The sequence below is a fragment of the Danio aesculapii genome, chromosome 5 (assembly GCF_903798145.1).
Source record: "Danio aesculapii chromosome 5, fDanAes4.1, whole genome shotgun sequence".
NCBI lineage: Eukaryota > Metazoa > Chordata > Actinopteri > Cypriniformes > Danionidae > Danio > Danio aesculapii.
Genome location: NC_079439.1, coordinates 6,193,741 through 6,210,546, shown reverse-complemented (window position 1 = coordinate 6,210,546; position 16,806 = coordinate 6,193,741). Strand labels below are relative to the sequence as shown.

The 16,806-nt window shown below is 38.0% G+C and overlaps 1 protein-coding gene across 9 annotated transcripts in view; it reads left to right on the top strand.

Annotated features, from left to right (window-relative positions):
- tnca (tenascin Ca) overlaps window positions 1–16,806 on the top strand; it is a 133,295-nt gene that overhangs the window by 27,319 nt on the left and 89,170 nt on the right. For all 9 annotated transcript variants that reach the window (XM_056457283.1, XM_056457282.1, XM_056457284.1 and 6 more), the window contains exons 2-5: window positions 10,034–10,571; window positions 13,384–14,697; window positions 14,870–15,133; window positions 16,551–16,666. In XM_056457283.1, the coding sequence (XP_056313258.1) occupies window positions 10,112–10,571; window positions 13,384–14,697; window positions 14,870–15,133; window positions 16,551–16,666 (2,154 nt within the window). In that variant the 5' untranslated portion in view covers window positions 10,034–10,111. The remainder of the gene's footprint in view (window positions 1–10,033; window positions 10,572–13,383; window positions 14,698–14,869; window positions 15,134–16,550; window positions 16,667–16,806) is intronic.

Sequence of the window (16,806 nt, the reverse complement as noted above, 5' to 3'; positions counted from 1 at the left end):
TGAACTACTCGAATGTATTTAATACCTTATATAAAAGGCGTTTTTTTGGTGATGGCAGCTTAAAGACGCCTCTCATATGGAGAATGAAGTCATATGAACTGCTCAGGTGTGAGTTTCTCACAGACTTCAACAGTGTGTAAAAAAATCTTGATGGTTCTGTGGCTTTTGTCTGTCAAATCTGAGCTTTTATTTTATATTTTCTATTGGATTCAAGTCAGGGGATTGGCTGGGCCATTCTACTGCTTGATTTTTCTTTCTCTGAAAGCATTTGAAAGTTTCGGATCATTGTCTTGCTGAAATGTCCACCCTGGGTTCATCCTCATCCTTCTGCTAATGTAGATGTTGGACTGAAGCAGCTGATATTCATTTACACTGAGGAAGGGCAGAGGCTTGCTGAAGAACTACTGAGAGATTTCATCTGCTGTCTGGTCTTTCACTGCCTTTCTCCTCCTCCCTTTCTTCATGTGTTCAATACTTTTTTCCTGCATCATTTCATTATATTAGACATAACTTCATAATTTGATTTCTTTGCATATATGGATTTCTTAGGTTGTTACCAACATCTGGGGAAAATTTCCAATCAACTGCAAATTTAGAATTGTTTTCAGGGAAAAATAAAGACGCGTTCAATACTTATTTTACCCGCTGTATATATATTGACATATTTCAGATTTCTTTAGGGATTACTATCTATCTATCTATCTATCTGTCTATCTATCTATCTATCTATCTATCTATCTATCTATCTATCTATCTATCTATCTATCTATCTATCTATCTATCTATCTGTCTATCTATCTGTCTATCTGTCTGTCTGTCTGTCTGTCTGTCTGTCTGTCTGTCTATGAAGAGTTCAGATGCACAAACCTCTTAATGCCATCTGAAATTTTCTAAAATGACAATTTTTATCAGGCTCCTGTAAGTAGGTTTAGTAATTACACAAATAAGCCAAAGAATAAGTCCCTTTCATAGTCTTCAAAGTGAAATAACTTAACATAAACAAAGAAGGCAGAGAATAATGCAAATTTTCTATGGAAATTTGAGAGCATTTATAGGTGTTTGCATCTGAACTCTTAATATAAAACATAATATATATATAGACTTTATTGATTTATAATAATTCATTCTATCTATCTAATAATTTTAAGCAAATATGCATTTTTTACTGTCTTTTTATTTAAAAAATAATAAACAAATAAAATATTACAGTTGCTCTGTATATTCAGCAAATGTTTGGGTTCAGTAAATATGCTATGTATGCATGCATTTATATATTTATTTATTGTTTTTAAATAATTAGATACTTTCAACAAGACTGAAAATTGGCAGTAAGGACATTTTAAAACGCTTTGTATATAAAACAAATGTTCTATTGTTCAACAAACAACTGTATAGCTTGTTTTTTGATTAAAAAAATACAACTAATAAATAACTGCAGTTAGTAATTGTTTAAATCCATGGTAAATAGAAATTAACTTAATACATTTTCATTGGTCTCATTCTTAACGTCTAATTTGTGCTTTGTTTCTTAATCTCACATTTTGTCATCATATTTGTATCAGACTCTAAATCCTCTGTTGCATCTTTCAGTCTGGTATACTTTCTGTCTGGTCATGAATAAACAGTTGATGTGTTTAACAGACTGTCAGTGCACTGAGAATGTGATGACTGTGCTTCTGAAGTATTATATTGCATACTTTTTATTTAAACATTTTTATTAACTTTAAAAAATGTTTAGAGTCAAAGCTGAAAATGTCACATGAAAAGAATTCACAAAAGCTAAGATGAATGTGCTATTCTCTGAAACCTCTTTATTGCTTAGTTTGTGTAAACTGTTTGTGCTTACACATGAATTATGCTTTCCAAAGAGGTATTTATTTTATCAAATATACAGGAATTGTTGAGAAATATTAGTGTATATATATATATATATATATATATATATATATATATATATATATATATATATATATATATATATATATATATATAGTTTTAAAATAGTATTAAATTAAATATAGTATATGTATATATATATATATATATATATATATATATATATATATATATATATATATATATTTATTTATTATTATTAAAAAATTTGTTTAATACAAAATAATACATTTTAAAATACCATTTCACAGTATTACATATTATTTAATCTATTTGAACATTTTTTGTGAGACATTTATAGAACCATTCAAATGAACAAAGTAATCACTTTGATTGACATTCTCCCTTTGTACATGTCATCATAGGGAAAAGCCCCGCTCATTAGTGACAATCTCTCCCTTATTAGCATAGGACATGTTTTTGGATCTGCCACTATGCTGACACACAGGCATCTGTAGCTCCACCCTCTTTTGAAATGAGCACAATCTCATTTGAATTTAAAGCGACCAAAAATGCCACAGTCACCAAACTGCCACAGTTAGGATCAAAGCCTAAAAGAGGAAGATTCAAAGAGTTATAAAACATTATCTGTTCTTCTGAAACTTTACTCACACACTCTAGGGACATCAGAGAGTTATTTTACATCTTGTAAAAAGTGGCATAATAGGTCCCCTTTAATACTACAATATATATGTGGGTAGACTAGAGCCTATTCTATTCTGTAAGTCAGCCTAATGACAGAAGTGTGTGTCCATCACTGGACTGCGTAGTTTCTGTTATTAGGATAATTACAGGTTAACTTAGAGGATCTCATTATAGGAGCTCCAGCTTTGCACATGGGAAAGTCATTCAGGATCTGATCACAAAGACACACTAACCTATCATTATAGGCATTTACAGGGCTCCAGACTGTGACTATATGGTCAAATTGGGTGACCTTTTTTTTCTGCCTGTACAACACAATTTTGCTGGAGCTTGTACTGGCAACCAATTGACCTAATACTGAATTGAACTGTCATTCATCTTTTAATAAATTAAATGACAAATGTGCCAAAAAGAGTGCTGTGAAAAGATTCATCACGAATAATCCCATTCAAAATAACAAAGTTTGTGTATGTGTGTAGGGATCTGCGTGGGACTGAAATTTTAGTTCCGCTCCCACCCGCTCCCACCAGGTTTTATTTCACACCCGACCTCTCCTGTCGTATATGGCCCATTTCCACTGAGTGGTACGGTACGGTACGGTTCGGTTTGGTACGCTTTTATGGTCGTTTCCACTGTCAAAAAGCGTACCGTACCGTACCACTTTTTCGGCACCCTTTTGAAAGGGTACCAAACACGAGAAAGGGTACCAAAAGGCGGAGCCACACGCACAGCTGAACGCTATTGGTTTACAGAGATACGTCATTCGCTTACGCAACAAGCCAGAATGAAAACAAAAAAACCGCCATGTTTGAAAAACACAGCTGAGAGATTAAAGCGGAATTATTTATACATATAATAATGAGCCATGGTTGATCCGGGCTCAAACAAACCTTGCCGTCATCTTGATGAACAGCCACAAAGCCAAGAAGAAGAGCAGATTTACCCTGTGCCCCGTAGTTTTTTACAAGCCAGACTGAGGCTCGAGCGGTTTCACTTTCTTTCGCGCGCGTCTAACATTATATCTGAAATAACAAACTTCTTGAGCTGATGATAATAACCTGCGCTTGATTATTGACGTGCTTTTGAAACCCGATCCTGTCAGACACTGACAAACGTGAGAGTGAAGCGTGAAGAAACAAAGGAGAAGCCGGAAACAAAGGAGTACATTATTATTCAGCAAACATGAACAAAATGCCATGTATAACTAACTTATTATCTTCACCTTTTGGACTAATATGAACCGGGAATGACGGAATTACTGTCTAACAGAGGCTACATGTGCTGCTGAAGCTTACAGACACAGATAAGATGTTTACACTGACTGTGGGCTATATTTACTGTTGTTTTTGAACCTAAATACTGATGAAATGTCTGTTATATGTAGTTCTTCTGTAGGTAACATATCGGAGACTGTGAGGGGCTGTATGTGTTTATATATGTTCATTTATTTAGTTATTTAATATAATTACAGACGTTACAGTAGGCTGTTTCGCACTGTCTTTGATCTGCAGTTATAATCAACTCATGTTCATTGAAAAGTTAGTAATAAACATTTCTACACAAGTATTTCTGTGTATGAAGCATCTGTTTTGTGAGAAGTGCTTTTCATATGATATGTGAGCGACCCGTACAGCTTTATTGTAGACATTTCCTGAGCGAGAATGACGTCGACTGAAACTTTGTCATACACCACGCCCACCAAAAGGGTACCCTTGTTAGTGGAAACGCAAGCCTGATAAAGGTGGCCCGTACCAAACCGAACCGTACCGTACCAGTCAGTGGAAACGAGGCAATATTCAGCCTTTGTTCACCCTGCTGCCCGACCCGCCCTGTTTTTTACCCGACCCAACCTTTCTCACTAAATTTAGATTTGGTTTTCAAAATCTCACGATAAAATTGGGCACTACCAAAAGAGAAATCGATAACAGATGAACGTGTAGGTTGCGCAAGGATTGTTGGCTAAATGTCAGTTTTGTTTGCCCCTTTGTAATGAGACATGAGTGCTGCGTGACGTGCTGTGAGGTTTGTGGCTGTTGAGGACTCTTTCAAAGTCAGATTTACAACCATATCCACCTATTATATTTGCCAACTACCGATTGTGTTTCATATCTCATATCAGCATTATTTCGATACACATGGCAGGTACATATTGGGCCAAGGAAGAATGGACAGTGTATAGCGATTAAATATGCCTTCCTAAAAAACCCCAGCTGGATGCTACAGAGTCCAGACAGCCTATACAAGCAACACACAGCACCACGGCGGATGCGCACGCTCTCTCTCTTTTACACACACACACACATACATGGGGGCGTAGCGATGGGAGGGGTATGTCCTTCTCACTTTTAGAGACAGACGATTTGGAAGCAGGTGATATATAATTACATGAACGTAAACTTTTTTTGAATCTCATTCAGTTGTCCCCCCCAACTTTTAAAATGTCCGCTACACCCCTGCACACACAGTACAGGAAACCACGGCGGATGCGCGCTCTCTCTCTCTATCTCTCGGGAATGCTATAGTGTTAGACCGCCAGCTCCCGTTCAAATTACACCAGAGGTACGCTTTTTCGAATATTCAAATATATGATGTTTAACAGAGCAAGGAAATTTTCACAGTATGTCTGATAATATTTTTTCTTCTGGAGAAAGTCTTATTTGTTTTATTTTAGCTAGAATACAAGCAAATTTTATTTTTTAAAAACCATTTTAAGGTCAATATTATTAGCCCCTTTAAGCAGTATTTTTTCTATAGTCTATAGAACAAACCATCATTATACAATAACTTGCCTAATTACCCTAACCTGCCTAGTTAACCTAATTAACCTAGTTAAGCCTTTAAATGTCACTTTAAGCTGTATAGAAGTGTCTTGAAAAATATCTAGTCAAATATTATTTACTGTCATCATGGCAAAGAGAAAATAAATCAGTTATTAGAAATGAGTTATTAAAACTATTATGTTTAGAAATGTGCTGGAAAAAAATCTTCTCTCCGTTAAACAGAAATTGGGGGGAAAATAAACAGGGGCTAATCATTCTGACTTCAACTGTGTGTATACGCAATAGCGAATTCAGTATTGTGACAACATTAAGTCTTTTTTAAGTCAAATTAAAGTGCTACTGAAAACAGTTAAACAGAAGCTGTTTTATTCACATTTATTCCGTTTTATAACATTTATTTAAAGAGCCCATATTATACATGAAATAGGGTCATATTTAGATTTTAAGGGTCTCCAACAACAGTCTAATATGCATGCGCGGTCAAAAAACACTTTGATGGTCTTATAATCTGCAAGGTGGCGAGGTGATCGTCCTTAACCTAAAGCGGCAGTTCAGCTTGCTGAACCGGCCCTGCGCAACACACACACACACACACACACACACACACACACAAAACCCTCACCGTTCGCCTAGACTAGAACGCCAGTTCAGCTTGCTGGGTGCAATTTAGACAGCTCCCTTGAACCTGAGCTGAAATATTTTGAAACTTGACCGTTGCATGTGTGTAGGAATAGTTCAATTTTTCAATTCAATTCAATTCACCTTTATTTGTATAGCGCTTATACAATGTAGATTGTGTCAAAGCAGCTTCTCATAAAAGGTCACAGTAAATAGGAACAGTGTAGTTCAGTTTGTAGTGTTTAAGTTCAGTTCAGTTTAGCTCAGTTCAGTGTGGTTTAATAATCACTACTGAGAGTCCAAATATTGAAGAGCAAATCCAACGATGCGCAGCTCTACAGATCCTGAACCATGCAAGCCAGTGGCGACAGCGGAGAGGGAAAAAAAAACTTCACTAAAGGCGGAAGTGAAGAAAAAAAACCTTGAGAGAAACCAGGCTCAGTAGGGCACGACCATTTTAATTTCTCCGCTGGCCAAACGTCTTGTGCAGAGCTGCAGTCTCAGTGGCGGAGGCTGGAAGCTGGCCTCAGCGAAGACTCGTCTGTCTCTGGAGCGTCATAGGAAACAGTCTCATGTTCTCCACTCTTCCATGACCATCGCAGTAGTTGTTCAGGATTCGGCCAGGTCCAGGATATGGAAACCTTGGGATCATCTCGTCGTTGGTCTTGGATCGAATCAGTGGCTCTGCATAGTCTGAGGGCCTCGGGAAGAGTATCCCCAGGTGGAAATGGAGAATAAAGAAAATAATTAGCGTAGCTGATGTTCACAGTGTATATCAGCAAGATGCATAACCTGTGTGGAAGCCCCCTAAGTGGTGCACTAAGTGTATGCTTTACTGAACAGATAGGTCTTTAATCTAGTTTTGAATTGGGAGAGTGTGTCTGAGCCTCAGACGTTATCAGGAAGGCTATTCCAGAGTTTAGGAGCTATAAATGAGAAGGCTCGACCTCCTTTACTCGACTTTGCTATTCTAGGTACTACCAGAAGTCCTGAGTTTTGAGATCTTAAAGAGCGAGTTGGATTGTAGCGAGACAGAAGATTGGTTAGATAAGCAGGAGCTAGATTATTTAGAGCTTTATATGTAAGAAGCAATATTTTAAATTCAATACGAAACTTAACAGGCAGCCAGTGTAAGGAGGATAAAATTGGGGTGATGTGATCAAATTTTCTAGACCTGGTTAGAACTCTGGCAGCTGCATTTTGTACTAATTGAAGTTTGTTAATAGAGGATGCTGGGCAGCCAGCAAACAGAGCATTACAGTAGTCCAGCCTAGAAGTCATAAAAGCATGGACTAGCTTTTCTGCATCTGAGATGGATAGCATACTTCGTAACTTAGCGATATTTCTCAGATGAAAGAAAGCAGTTTTTGTGACATGGGAAATATGATTTTTAAAAGTTAAAGTGCTGTCTAATATGACACCCAGAATAGCTGGCGATCCGTAAACAAAGCGAAACACGTCGTGTTTTCAACGTGGCTTTACACGTGATATGAGAATATAAAGAGTTAACCTGATACAGCACACGCGGTTACAAGTAACAAAACACAACTAAATACATTATTTGCAAGTTAGAGTAAACGAGGCAACAATTTTAATCGCACGTACTTACACTTGTGAAATGAGGGAAGAAACTGATTCATGATGCACTGATCCATGTTCTGACAGTCTTTACTGATCCTTCCTTTAACAAACTGATGAAGTCTTCTTTGTAAGCATGTAGTTTCCAGAAGCACTCTGGGTTATAATGCTGAGCTTTCATCTTTGGGTAGGCTGTCGATAGTATCCATCTGCACAGCCTGACTTTATTCCACCGGTGTCTCTGTGTGTGTGCGTGCGTGCGTGCGTGTTTGTGTGTGTGGGGTTTTTTTTCTGTTAGTGGGCGGGGCCGCAGGTTTCAAATCTCCCGGGTTTGCGCACAACTACTTGTGTTTCGTAGCCGCGTCATCACGAAACACCTAATGACTCGTTATCAAGACGACTCATTTGAAGCACTATGAGTTGACTCCTTTATAGATGAATCAATAGTTTTAAACACTGTACACTTACAGATTTAAGCATTAGCTGGATATTTCACTTCACTTAGAGCTGTGTTACACACTACATGGAAGGGCATTTTCAAAAACCCATAATATGGGCTCTTTAAATCACCTCTATTGGTGATTTTTCTGTGCGTTTGGAGTCCGGACGTTTTTGCCTTCAAGTAAGTCATGCGTAGGCCTCAAGGACATACAGAAGGAGCTATGGATGAGTTTTCCCCGGTTTTCCCACACAGCAGAGGAGAGCGAGACTCTGGCGTCCCTCCACCGTCCACAAATTACCCTGCTCTCTGTCCAGATATGAAGTCATAAAGATCCAGTGTGCAGACGCGAAAGGCAGATTTTATTAATACGCTCAAAAATACTCCTGTAAGACAGAGTGACGATAAATTTAGTTCAATAACTGGTGCAGAATTGTTACTGTTTTTCAATACGATTGTTGGTAAATATAAAATATTTATTTCATGTATTTTTCATCTTTATAATACACTTTTTTCCATCTGCCTATAAATACATTATTTTATTTATTTATTTATTTATTTATTTATTTATTTATTTATTTATTTATTTATTTATTTATTTATTTATTTGTTTGTTTGTTTGTTTGTTTGTTTGTTTGTTTGTTTATTTATTTATGCATTTATTTTTTACAGATAAGACACTGTTTGTTTGTTTGTTTGTTTGTTTGTTTGTTTGTTTATTTATTTATTAGTTTATTTATTTATTTATTTATTTATTTATTTATTTATTTATTTATGCAGTTATTAATTTATTTATGCATTTATTTAATTATTTATTTATGCATTTATTTATTTATATTTTTTACAGATAAGACGCTTAACCCCTTGGGTAACATTTTATATTTTAATTCTAGGGAACTAAAATAACCCTGGTTTACTTTAAACAGAAGCACAGTTCTGCATGTTGCAATTCTTATTTCCCTATGTTCTTGTGTGTTTGCTTTTTTAGAGACACCACCATTCTTTCCAATCCTCAGCATTTCCCAGAGTAGTTCTCCTCAAGACAAGCATCCATTAGTGCAGAAACGTGTCTTTAAGAGGCCTGACATTCAGCTGTTTGCTTTTAGTTGCTTTAATGGCTCTTAATCATCGAGGCCTCTAGGTTAGTTTTTAACAGCAGATGGCGCTCTAGGCTAGATTTTAACAGTACATGGCACTCTAGGCTAGTTTTTAACAGTAGATGGCGCTCTTGGCTAGTTTTTAACAGTAGATGGCACTCTAGGTTAGTTTTTAACAGTAGATGGCACTCTAGGCTAGTTTTTAACAGTAGATGGCGCTCTTGGCTAGTTTTTAACAGTAGATGGCACTCTTGGCTAGTTTTTAACAGTAGATGGCACTCTAGGCTAGTTTTTAACAGCAGATGGCACTCTAGGCTAGTTTTTAACAGTAGATGGCACTCTAGGCTAGTTTTTAACTGTAGATGGCACTCTAGGCTAGTTTTTAACAGTACATGGCACTCTGCTAGTTTTTAACAGTGGATGGCACTCTAGGCTAGTTTTTAACAGTAGATGGCACTCTTGGCTAGTTTTTAACAGTAGGTGGTGCACTGGGCAAGTTTTTAACAGCAGATGGAGCTTTAAGCTAGTTTTTAACAGTAGATTGCACTCTAGGCTAGTTTTTAACAGTGGATGGCACTCTAGGCTAGTTTTTAACAGTAGATGGCACTCTTGGCTAGTTTTTAACAGTAGATGGCACTCTTGGCTAGTTTTTAACAGTAGATGGCACTCTAGGCTAGTTTTTAACAGTAGGTGGCACTCTTGGCTAGTTTTTAACAGTAGATGGCACTCTAGGCTAGTTTTTAACAGTAGATGGCACTCTAGGCTAGTTTTTAACAGCAGATGGTGCTCTAGGTTAGATTTTAACAGTACATGGCACTCTATGCTAGTTTTTAACAGTGGATGGCACTCTAGGCTAGTTTTTAACAGTAGATGGCACTCTTGGCTAGTTTCTAACAGTAGGTGGTGCACTGGGCAAGTTTTTAACAGCAGATGGAGCTGTTATTCTCATTTATGTATGTTTTGTGTGTTTGCTTTTTTAGAGACACCACCACTCTGTCCAGTCCTCAGCATTTCCCAGAGTAGTTCTCCTCAAGACAAGCATCCATCAGTGCAGAAACATGTCTTCAAGAGGCCTGACAATCAGCTGTTTGCTTTTAATCGCTTTGATGACTCTAAATCACGCCGGCCTTGTAAAGAAGCTGATCAGACAGCGTCGGGAAGCTCTGAATATTCCCGGCATCCACAATGTTACCCTTTCCAACTCCTCCAGACCAGTTATTTTCAACCATGTCTACAATATTAAAGTCCCGGGCAGCCCTCTGTGCTCTGTGGATTTGGACGCTCCTGAAGGATCAGATGTGGAGCAGAAGGATGCACCATCTGAGCACAGTCTGGATGGTGGTAATCAGATCGTCTTCACACACCGTATTAACATCCCTAAACAGGCGTGTGGCTGTGGGGACGGCCTGCCAGATTTGAAGGATCTCCTAAGTCGGCTGGAGATGTTGGAGGGTGAAGTGTCCTCATTGAGGGAACAGTGCGGTGCTGAGTCAACATGCTGTAGTGCACAGGTCACAGGTAAACAACATTACACTTACTGTTTATTTGCTAGTTTTTGATAGCAAATGATGTTCTTGACTAGATTTAACAGCAGACTGAACTCTATAGGCTAGTTTTTAACAGCAGATGGCGCTGTAGGCTATTTTTACAGCAGATGGTGCTCTAGGCTATTTTTAAAAAGCAGATGGAGCTCTAGTTTCTGACAGCAGACCCTCTAGTCTAGTTTGTAATAGTAGATGGAGCTGTAGGATAGTTTTTAACAGCAGAAGGAGCTCTAGGATCTTTTTTAAAAGCAGATAGTGCTCTAGGCTAGTTTGCAATAGCAGATGGAGCTCTAGGATCATTTTAACAGCAGATGGAGCTCTAGACTAGTTTTTAACAGCAGGATCGCTTTTTAGATGCAGATAGTGTTGTATGCTAGTTTGTAATAGCAAATGGAGCTCTAGGCTAATTTTTAAGGGCAGACTGCTCTCGATAGGCTTGCTTGTAACAACAGATGGAGTACTAGGTTATTTTTTTTTACTTTAGATAGCGCCCTAGTTTTTTTAACAGCAGATGGAGCTCTAGGCTAGTTTCTAAACAACAGATGGTGCTCTAGGTTAATTTTTAAAAGCAGATGGCACTCTAGGCTAGTTTATAATAGCAGATGGAGCTCTAGGATAGTTTTTAACAGTAGATGGAGCTCTAAACTAATTTTTTTAATATTTTGCTCTACACTAGTTTTTAACAGCAGGTGGGGCCTTAGGCTAGTTTTTAACAGCAGATGGAGCCCTAGGCTAGTTTTTAACAGCAGATGGAGCCCTAGGCTAGTTTTTAACAGCAGATGGAGCCCTAGGCTAATTTTTAACAGCAGATGGCACTCTAGGCTAGTTTTTAACAGCAACTGGCACTCTAGGCTAGTTTTTAAAAACAGATGGTGCTCTAGGCTAGTTTTTTAACAGCAGAAGGGGCTCTAGGCTAGTTTTTTAACAGCAAAAGGGGCTCTAGGCTAGTTTTTTAACAGCAGATGGTGCTCAAGGCTAGTTTTTAACAGCTGAGTGATGGTGCTCTTGGGATAGTTTTTAACAGCATACTGCACTCTAGGCTAGATTTTAAGGACAGACGGCTCTCGATAGGCTAGTTTTTTAACAACAGATGGAGCTCTAGGCTAATTTTTAAAGGATGGCACCAGGCTAGTTTGTAATAGCAGATGGCGCTCTATGATAATTTTTAACAGCAGATGTTGTTCTAGGCTAGTTTTTAAAAACAGATGGTGCTCTAGACTAGTTTTTAACAGCTGAGTAATGGTGCTCCTAGGATAGTTTTTAATTGCAGGTGATGCTCTAGGCTAGGTTTTAACAGCAGATGGTGTTTTAGGCTAGTTTTTAAAAGCTGACTTTGCTCTAGACATGCTTTTAACTGCAGATGGTGCTCTAGGCTAGTTTTTTAACAGCAGATAATGTTCTTGGCTAGTTTTTAAAAGTAGATGTAGGTCTAGTCTAGTTTTTAATTTCAGGTGGTGTTCCAGTCTAGTTTGTAACAGCAGACTGTGCTCTATAGGCTAGCTTGTAACAGCAGATGGAGCGCTAGGTTAGTTTTTAATTTCAAATGATGCTCTTAGACTAGTTTTTAACAGCATACTGCACTCTAGGCTAATTTTTAAGGACAGACTGCTCTTGATAGTTTTTAACAGCAGATGGAGCTCTAGGCTCATTTTAAACCACAGATGGAGCTCTAGGCTAATTTTTTTAAGATGGCACCAGGCTAGTTTGTAATAGCAGATGGGGCTCTAGGATAATTTTTAACAGCAGATTGTGCTCTAGGCTAGTTTTTAACAGCAGAGGGAGCTCTAGGATAGACGCTCTAGACTAGATTTTTCTCGCAAATGACAATCTAGGATTTATTTTTACAAAATTTTTAACAGCATGTGGATCTCTAGGCTAGTTTTTAACATCAGGAGTGCTCTAGGCTAGTTTTTAACAGCAGATGGCGATCTAGGCTAGTTTTTACAGCAGATGGCGATCTAGGCTAGTTTTTAACAGCAGATGGCGATCTAGGCTAGTTTTTAATAGCAGATGGTGCTCTAGGCTAGTTTTTAACAGCAGAGGGAGCTCTAGGATAGACGCTCTAGACTAGATTTTTCTAGCAAATGACAATCTAGGATTTATTTTTACAACAGAGTGAGCTAGTTATTAAAAGCGGTGAGTACTCTAGGCTAGTTTTTAACAGCATGTGGATCTCTAGGCTAGTTTTTAACATCAGGGGTGCTCTAAACTAGTTTTTAACAGCAGATGGCACTCCAGCCTAGTTTGTAACAGCAGATGGAGATTTATGTTGGTTTTTAACCAGGTTGTGATCTAGGCCAGTTTTAAACAGCAGTAGTAGCTCTAGACTATATACCAGCCAATGACAATCGAGGGTTTTTTTTTTCAACATATTGTGCTTTGGGCTGGTTTTTATACAGCAGGGGGTGCTGTAGGGTGTTTTTTTTTTTTTACAGTAGGTGAAGCTCTACGCTAGTTTTTAACAAGTGAAGCTCTAGTCTAGTTTTTAAGAGCAGATCTATAAGCTAGTTTTTAACCTACGCTCAAATGCTCAGAAGGAAGAGCACTTGTGTGACTCCTGTAAGTTGGCTTTCATGTCATGAGATTAATGTAAACACATTGCACTTTGTAAACACTCTTGTAATTTATTTAAACATTTTTATAATGGATTATTTTAGGGTCAATTGTAATTTGTAAGGAACTGGAGGCAAGCAGAGTACGGCTGTTTGTAAAGCATACAGCACCATCGAATGCAAGATTCACTCAAAAATGCAATAATTTCTTACATGTATCTCCTGCTTCTTTAGGTGCGATAGGAACGAAGCCCTTCTGCAGCGGACATGGAAACTACAGCACTGAGACCTGCGGTTGTGTCTGTGCTCCTGGATGGAAAGGCCTTAACTGCACCATTCCCGACTGTCCTGGAGACTGTAGCGATCAAGGCCGTTGCGTTAATGGGAAGTGCGAGTGTTTCGAAGGCTTGACCGGTGATGACTGCAGCATTGATGCCTGTCTGATTGACTGCGGCGATAATGGCCGTTGCGTTAACGGAAAGTGTGTTTGCAATGAAGGGTTCTCCGGGGAATATTGCACAGAGTCAGATTGCCTTAACAACTGTTTGGGACGCGGCCGCTGTGTGGATAGCGAATGTGTTTGCGATGAACCCTGGACTGGATTTGATTGCTCTGAACTCATCTGTCCGAACGATTGCTACGATCGCGGACGATGTGAAAACGGGACTTGTTATTGTGACAGAGGATTCACCGGAGAAGATTGCGGGGCTCTTGCTTGTCCGAATGATTGCTCGGGACGAGGTTTCTGCATCGATGGACGCTGCATATGCGATGCAGGATACACCGGCGAGGATTGTTCGAGTTTGACCTGTCCGAATAATTGCAACGATAGGGGGCGCTGTTCTAACGGCGTGTGCATTTGTGAAGTGGGCTTCCACGGAGAGGATTGTGGGAGAATTTCATGCCCTAGCAATTGCAATAATCGAGGTCGCTGCATTGATGGACGTTGCGAATGTGATGTTGGCTTTCAAGGCCACGATTGTTCGGAGCTCAGCTGTCCTAATAATTGCAATAATCGTGGACGTTGCGTTAACGGTCAGTGTGTTTGCGATGAAGGATTTGGGAGCGAGGATTGCGGTCTTAAAACCTGTCCATCAGACTGCTACGGTCGAGGTCAGTGCATTGATGGAAAGTGCGTTTGTTTTGCCAACTTTGCCGGTGAAGATTGCAGTGAATTGCGTTGTCCTAATAGCTGCCTAAACCGCGGACGTTGCATCGCAGGACAGTGTGTGTGCGATGAAGGTTTCACTGGCGAAGATTGCAGTCTGAGAAAGTGCCCCAATGACTGTCTTGGACGTGGACGCTGTGTTGACGGCCGGTGTGTCTGTCGGGACGGTTTTAAAGGCCAGGATTGCTCTGTTCCCACTTGTCCTGGAAACTGCAATGATCGTGGGCGCTGCGTCAATGGAAAGTGTGTGTGCAATGCGGGATTTTTTGGAGATGCCTGCAGTGACAGAAGCTGTCTGAATGACTGCAGTGCTGTGGGACAGTGTGTCGACGGCCGCTGCATTTGTGATGAAGGATACATTGGCGAGGATTGCTCAGAAGGTAAAAGTTTAATGCATGAGATTTGTAGTTTTTAATTAGTAATGTTGGTCCCTCTTTATATTAGGTGGTCTTAACTAATATATAGTATTATTGACCTGCTGAATTGCATTGTTGATTGATTGTTGGGTTGATTTATTGATTGACTGAACTCTGCCTGTAATATGTTGTGCAGTTTCTCCACCGGAGGATCTGACTGTGACTGATGTGAGCACGCAGAGAGTGAACCTGACGTGGAGGAATGAGATGCTTGTGACGGAGTATCTGATCACATATGTGCCGACGGGTCCAGGCGGCCTGCAGATGGACTTCAGGGTTGCTGGAGATCGAACATCCGCCACCGTCTCTGAACTGGAGCCGGGAATTGAGTATCTGATCAACGTCTACGCTGTCCTCAACAACAAGAGGAGCATTCCTGTCAGTGCCAGAGTAGCCACACGTAAGTCTGACATCTATAATACACCATAGTCCGGGACACTTTGGTTGAAATGTGCATATATATATATATATATATATATATATACACAGTTGAAGTCAGAATTATTAGCCCCCCTGTTTATTTTTTTTCTCGAATTTCTCTTTAGTGGCAGGAAGATTTTTTTTCAACACATTTCTAAACATAATAGTTTTAATAACTCATTTCTAATAACTGATTTATTTTATCTTTGCCATGATGACAGTAAATTTTATTTGACTAGATATTTTTCAAGACACTTCTATACAGCTTAAAGTGACATTTCAAGGCTTCACTAGGTTAATTAGGTTATCTAGGCAGGTTAAAGTAATTAGGCAAGTTATTGTATAACGATGGTTTGTTCTGTAGACAGTCAAAATAAAATATAGCTTAAAGGGGCTAATATTTTGACCTTAAAATGGCTTTTAAAAAAAAATTATTTAAGTGCTTTTATTTAAATTGAAATAAAACAGATAAGACTTTCTTCAGAAGAAAAAATATCATCAGACATACTGTGAAAATTTCTTTGCTCTGTTAAACAACATTTGGGAATTATTTAAAAAAGGAAAAAAAATCAAACGGGGGTTAATAATTCTTATATAATTCTTAATATAATTCTTAATATAATTCTTATATAATTCTTAATATAATTCTTATATAATTCTTAAATAATTTCTAATTTATTCTTAATAAACTGTATATATACACAGTTGAAGTTAAAATTATTAGCCATCCTGTATATTTTTCCCCAATTTCAAATTTCTATTCTATTAATATATTAATAATATATAAAAATAATATTTTTAACATCTGATTTATTTTATCTTTGTCATGTTGACAGTTCATAATATTTGACTATATATTTTTAAAGATACTAGTATTCAGCTTAAAGAGCAATTTAAAGGCTTAAAGGTTAACTAGGCAATTCAATTAATTAGGCAAGTCGTTGTATAATGATGGTTTGTTCTGCAAACATTAAAAAAAAATTGCTCAAGAAGGCTAATAATATTAACCTTAAAATATATATATCTATTTTTTTTTTTTTTGTTAAATGTTATTCTAGCCAAAATAAAACAAATAAGACTTTCTCCAGAAGAAAAAATATTACAGGAAATACTGTGAAAAAATGTGCATCATTTGGGAAATATTTGAAAAAAGGGCTAATCATATAGACTTCAACTGGATATATATAAATTTTTTATGTAATCCTAATATGTAAATAGTAAATTATAATAGAAAATAGCCTAATTACTATAGTTAAATAAAAAAAACATAAATATATTTAATCATCTGTCAGACAAAATGTCATGAGACAAAATTGTTGTTTGTTTCTGAAGTTTTTCTGTTATCATTCACTGTAAAATCAAACAGAAACAGATGAAATGCTGCTGTTTCTCCTCAGATCTCCCTCAGCCTGAAGGCCTACGCTTTACATCTATCACAGACTCGACAGTGGAGGTCGTGTGGGAACAGCTCAACTTCCCTTTCGATGGCTGGGAGCTCATCTTTAGAAACACGGTCAGAAAACCATGATCAAAGAGGATTTATAAACACTATTAGAGAATTCAGATACATCTTTGGTTATTGGTTGCTGTCACCTCTGCAGCCAATGAGCTTGTTCCTCATCATTTTAAATGCTTCACGTAATCTATGCTGTT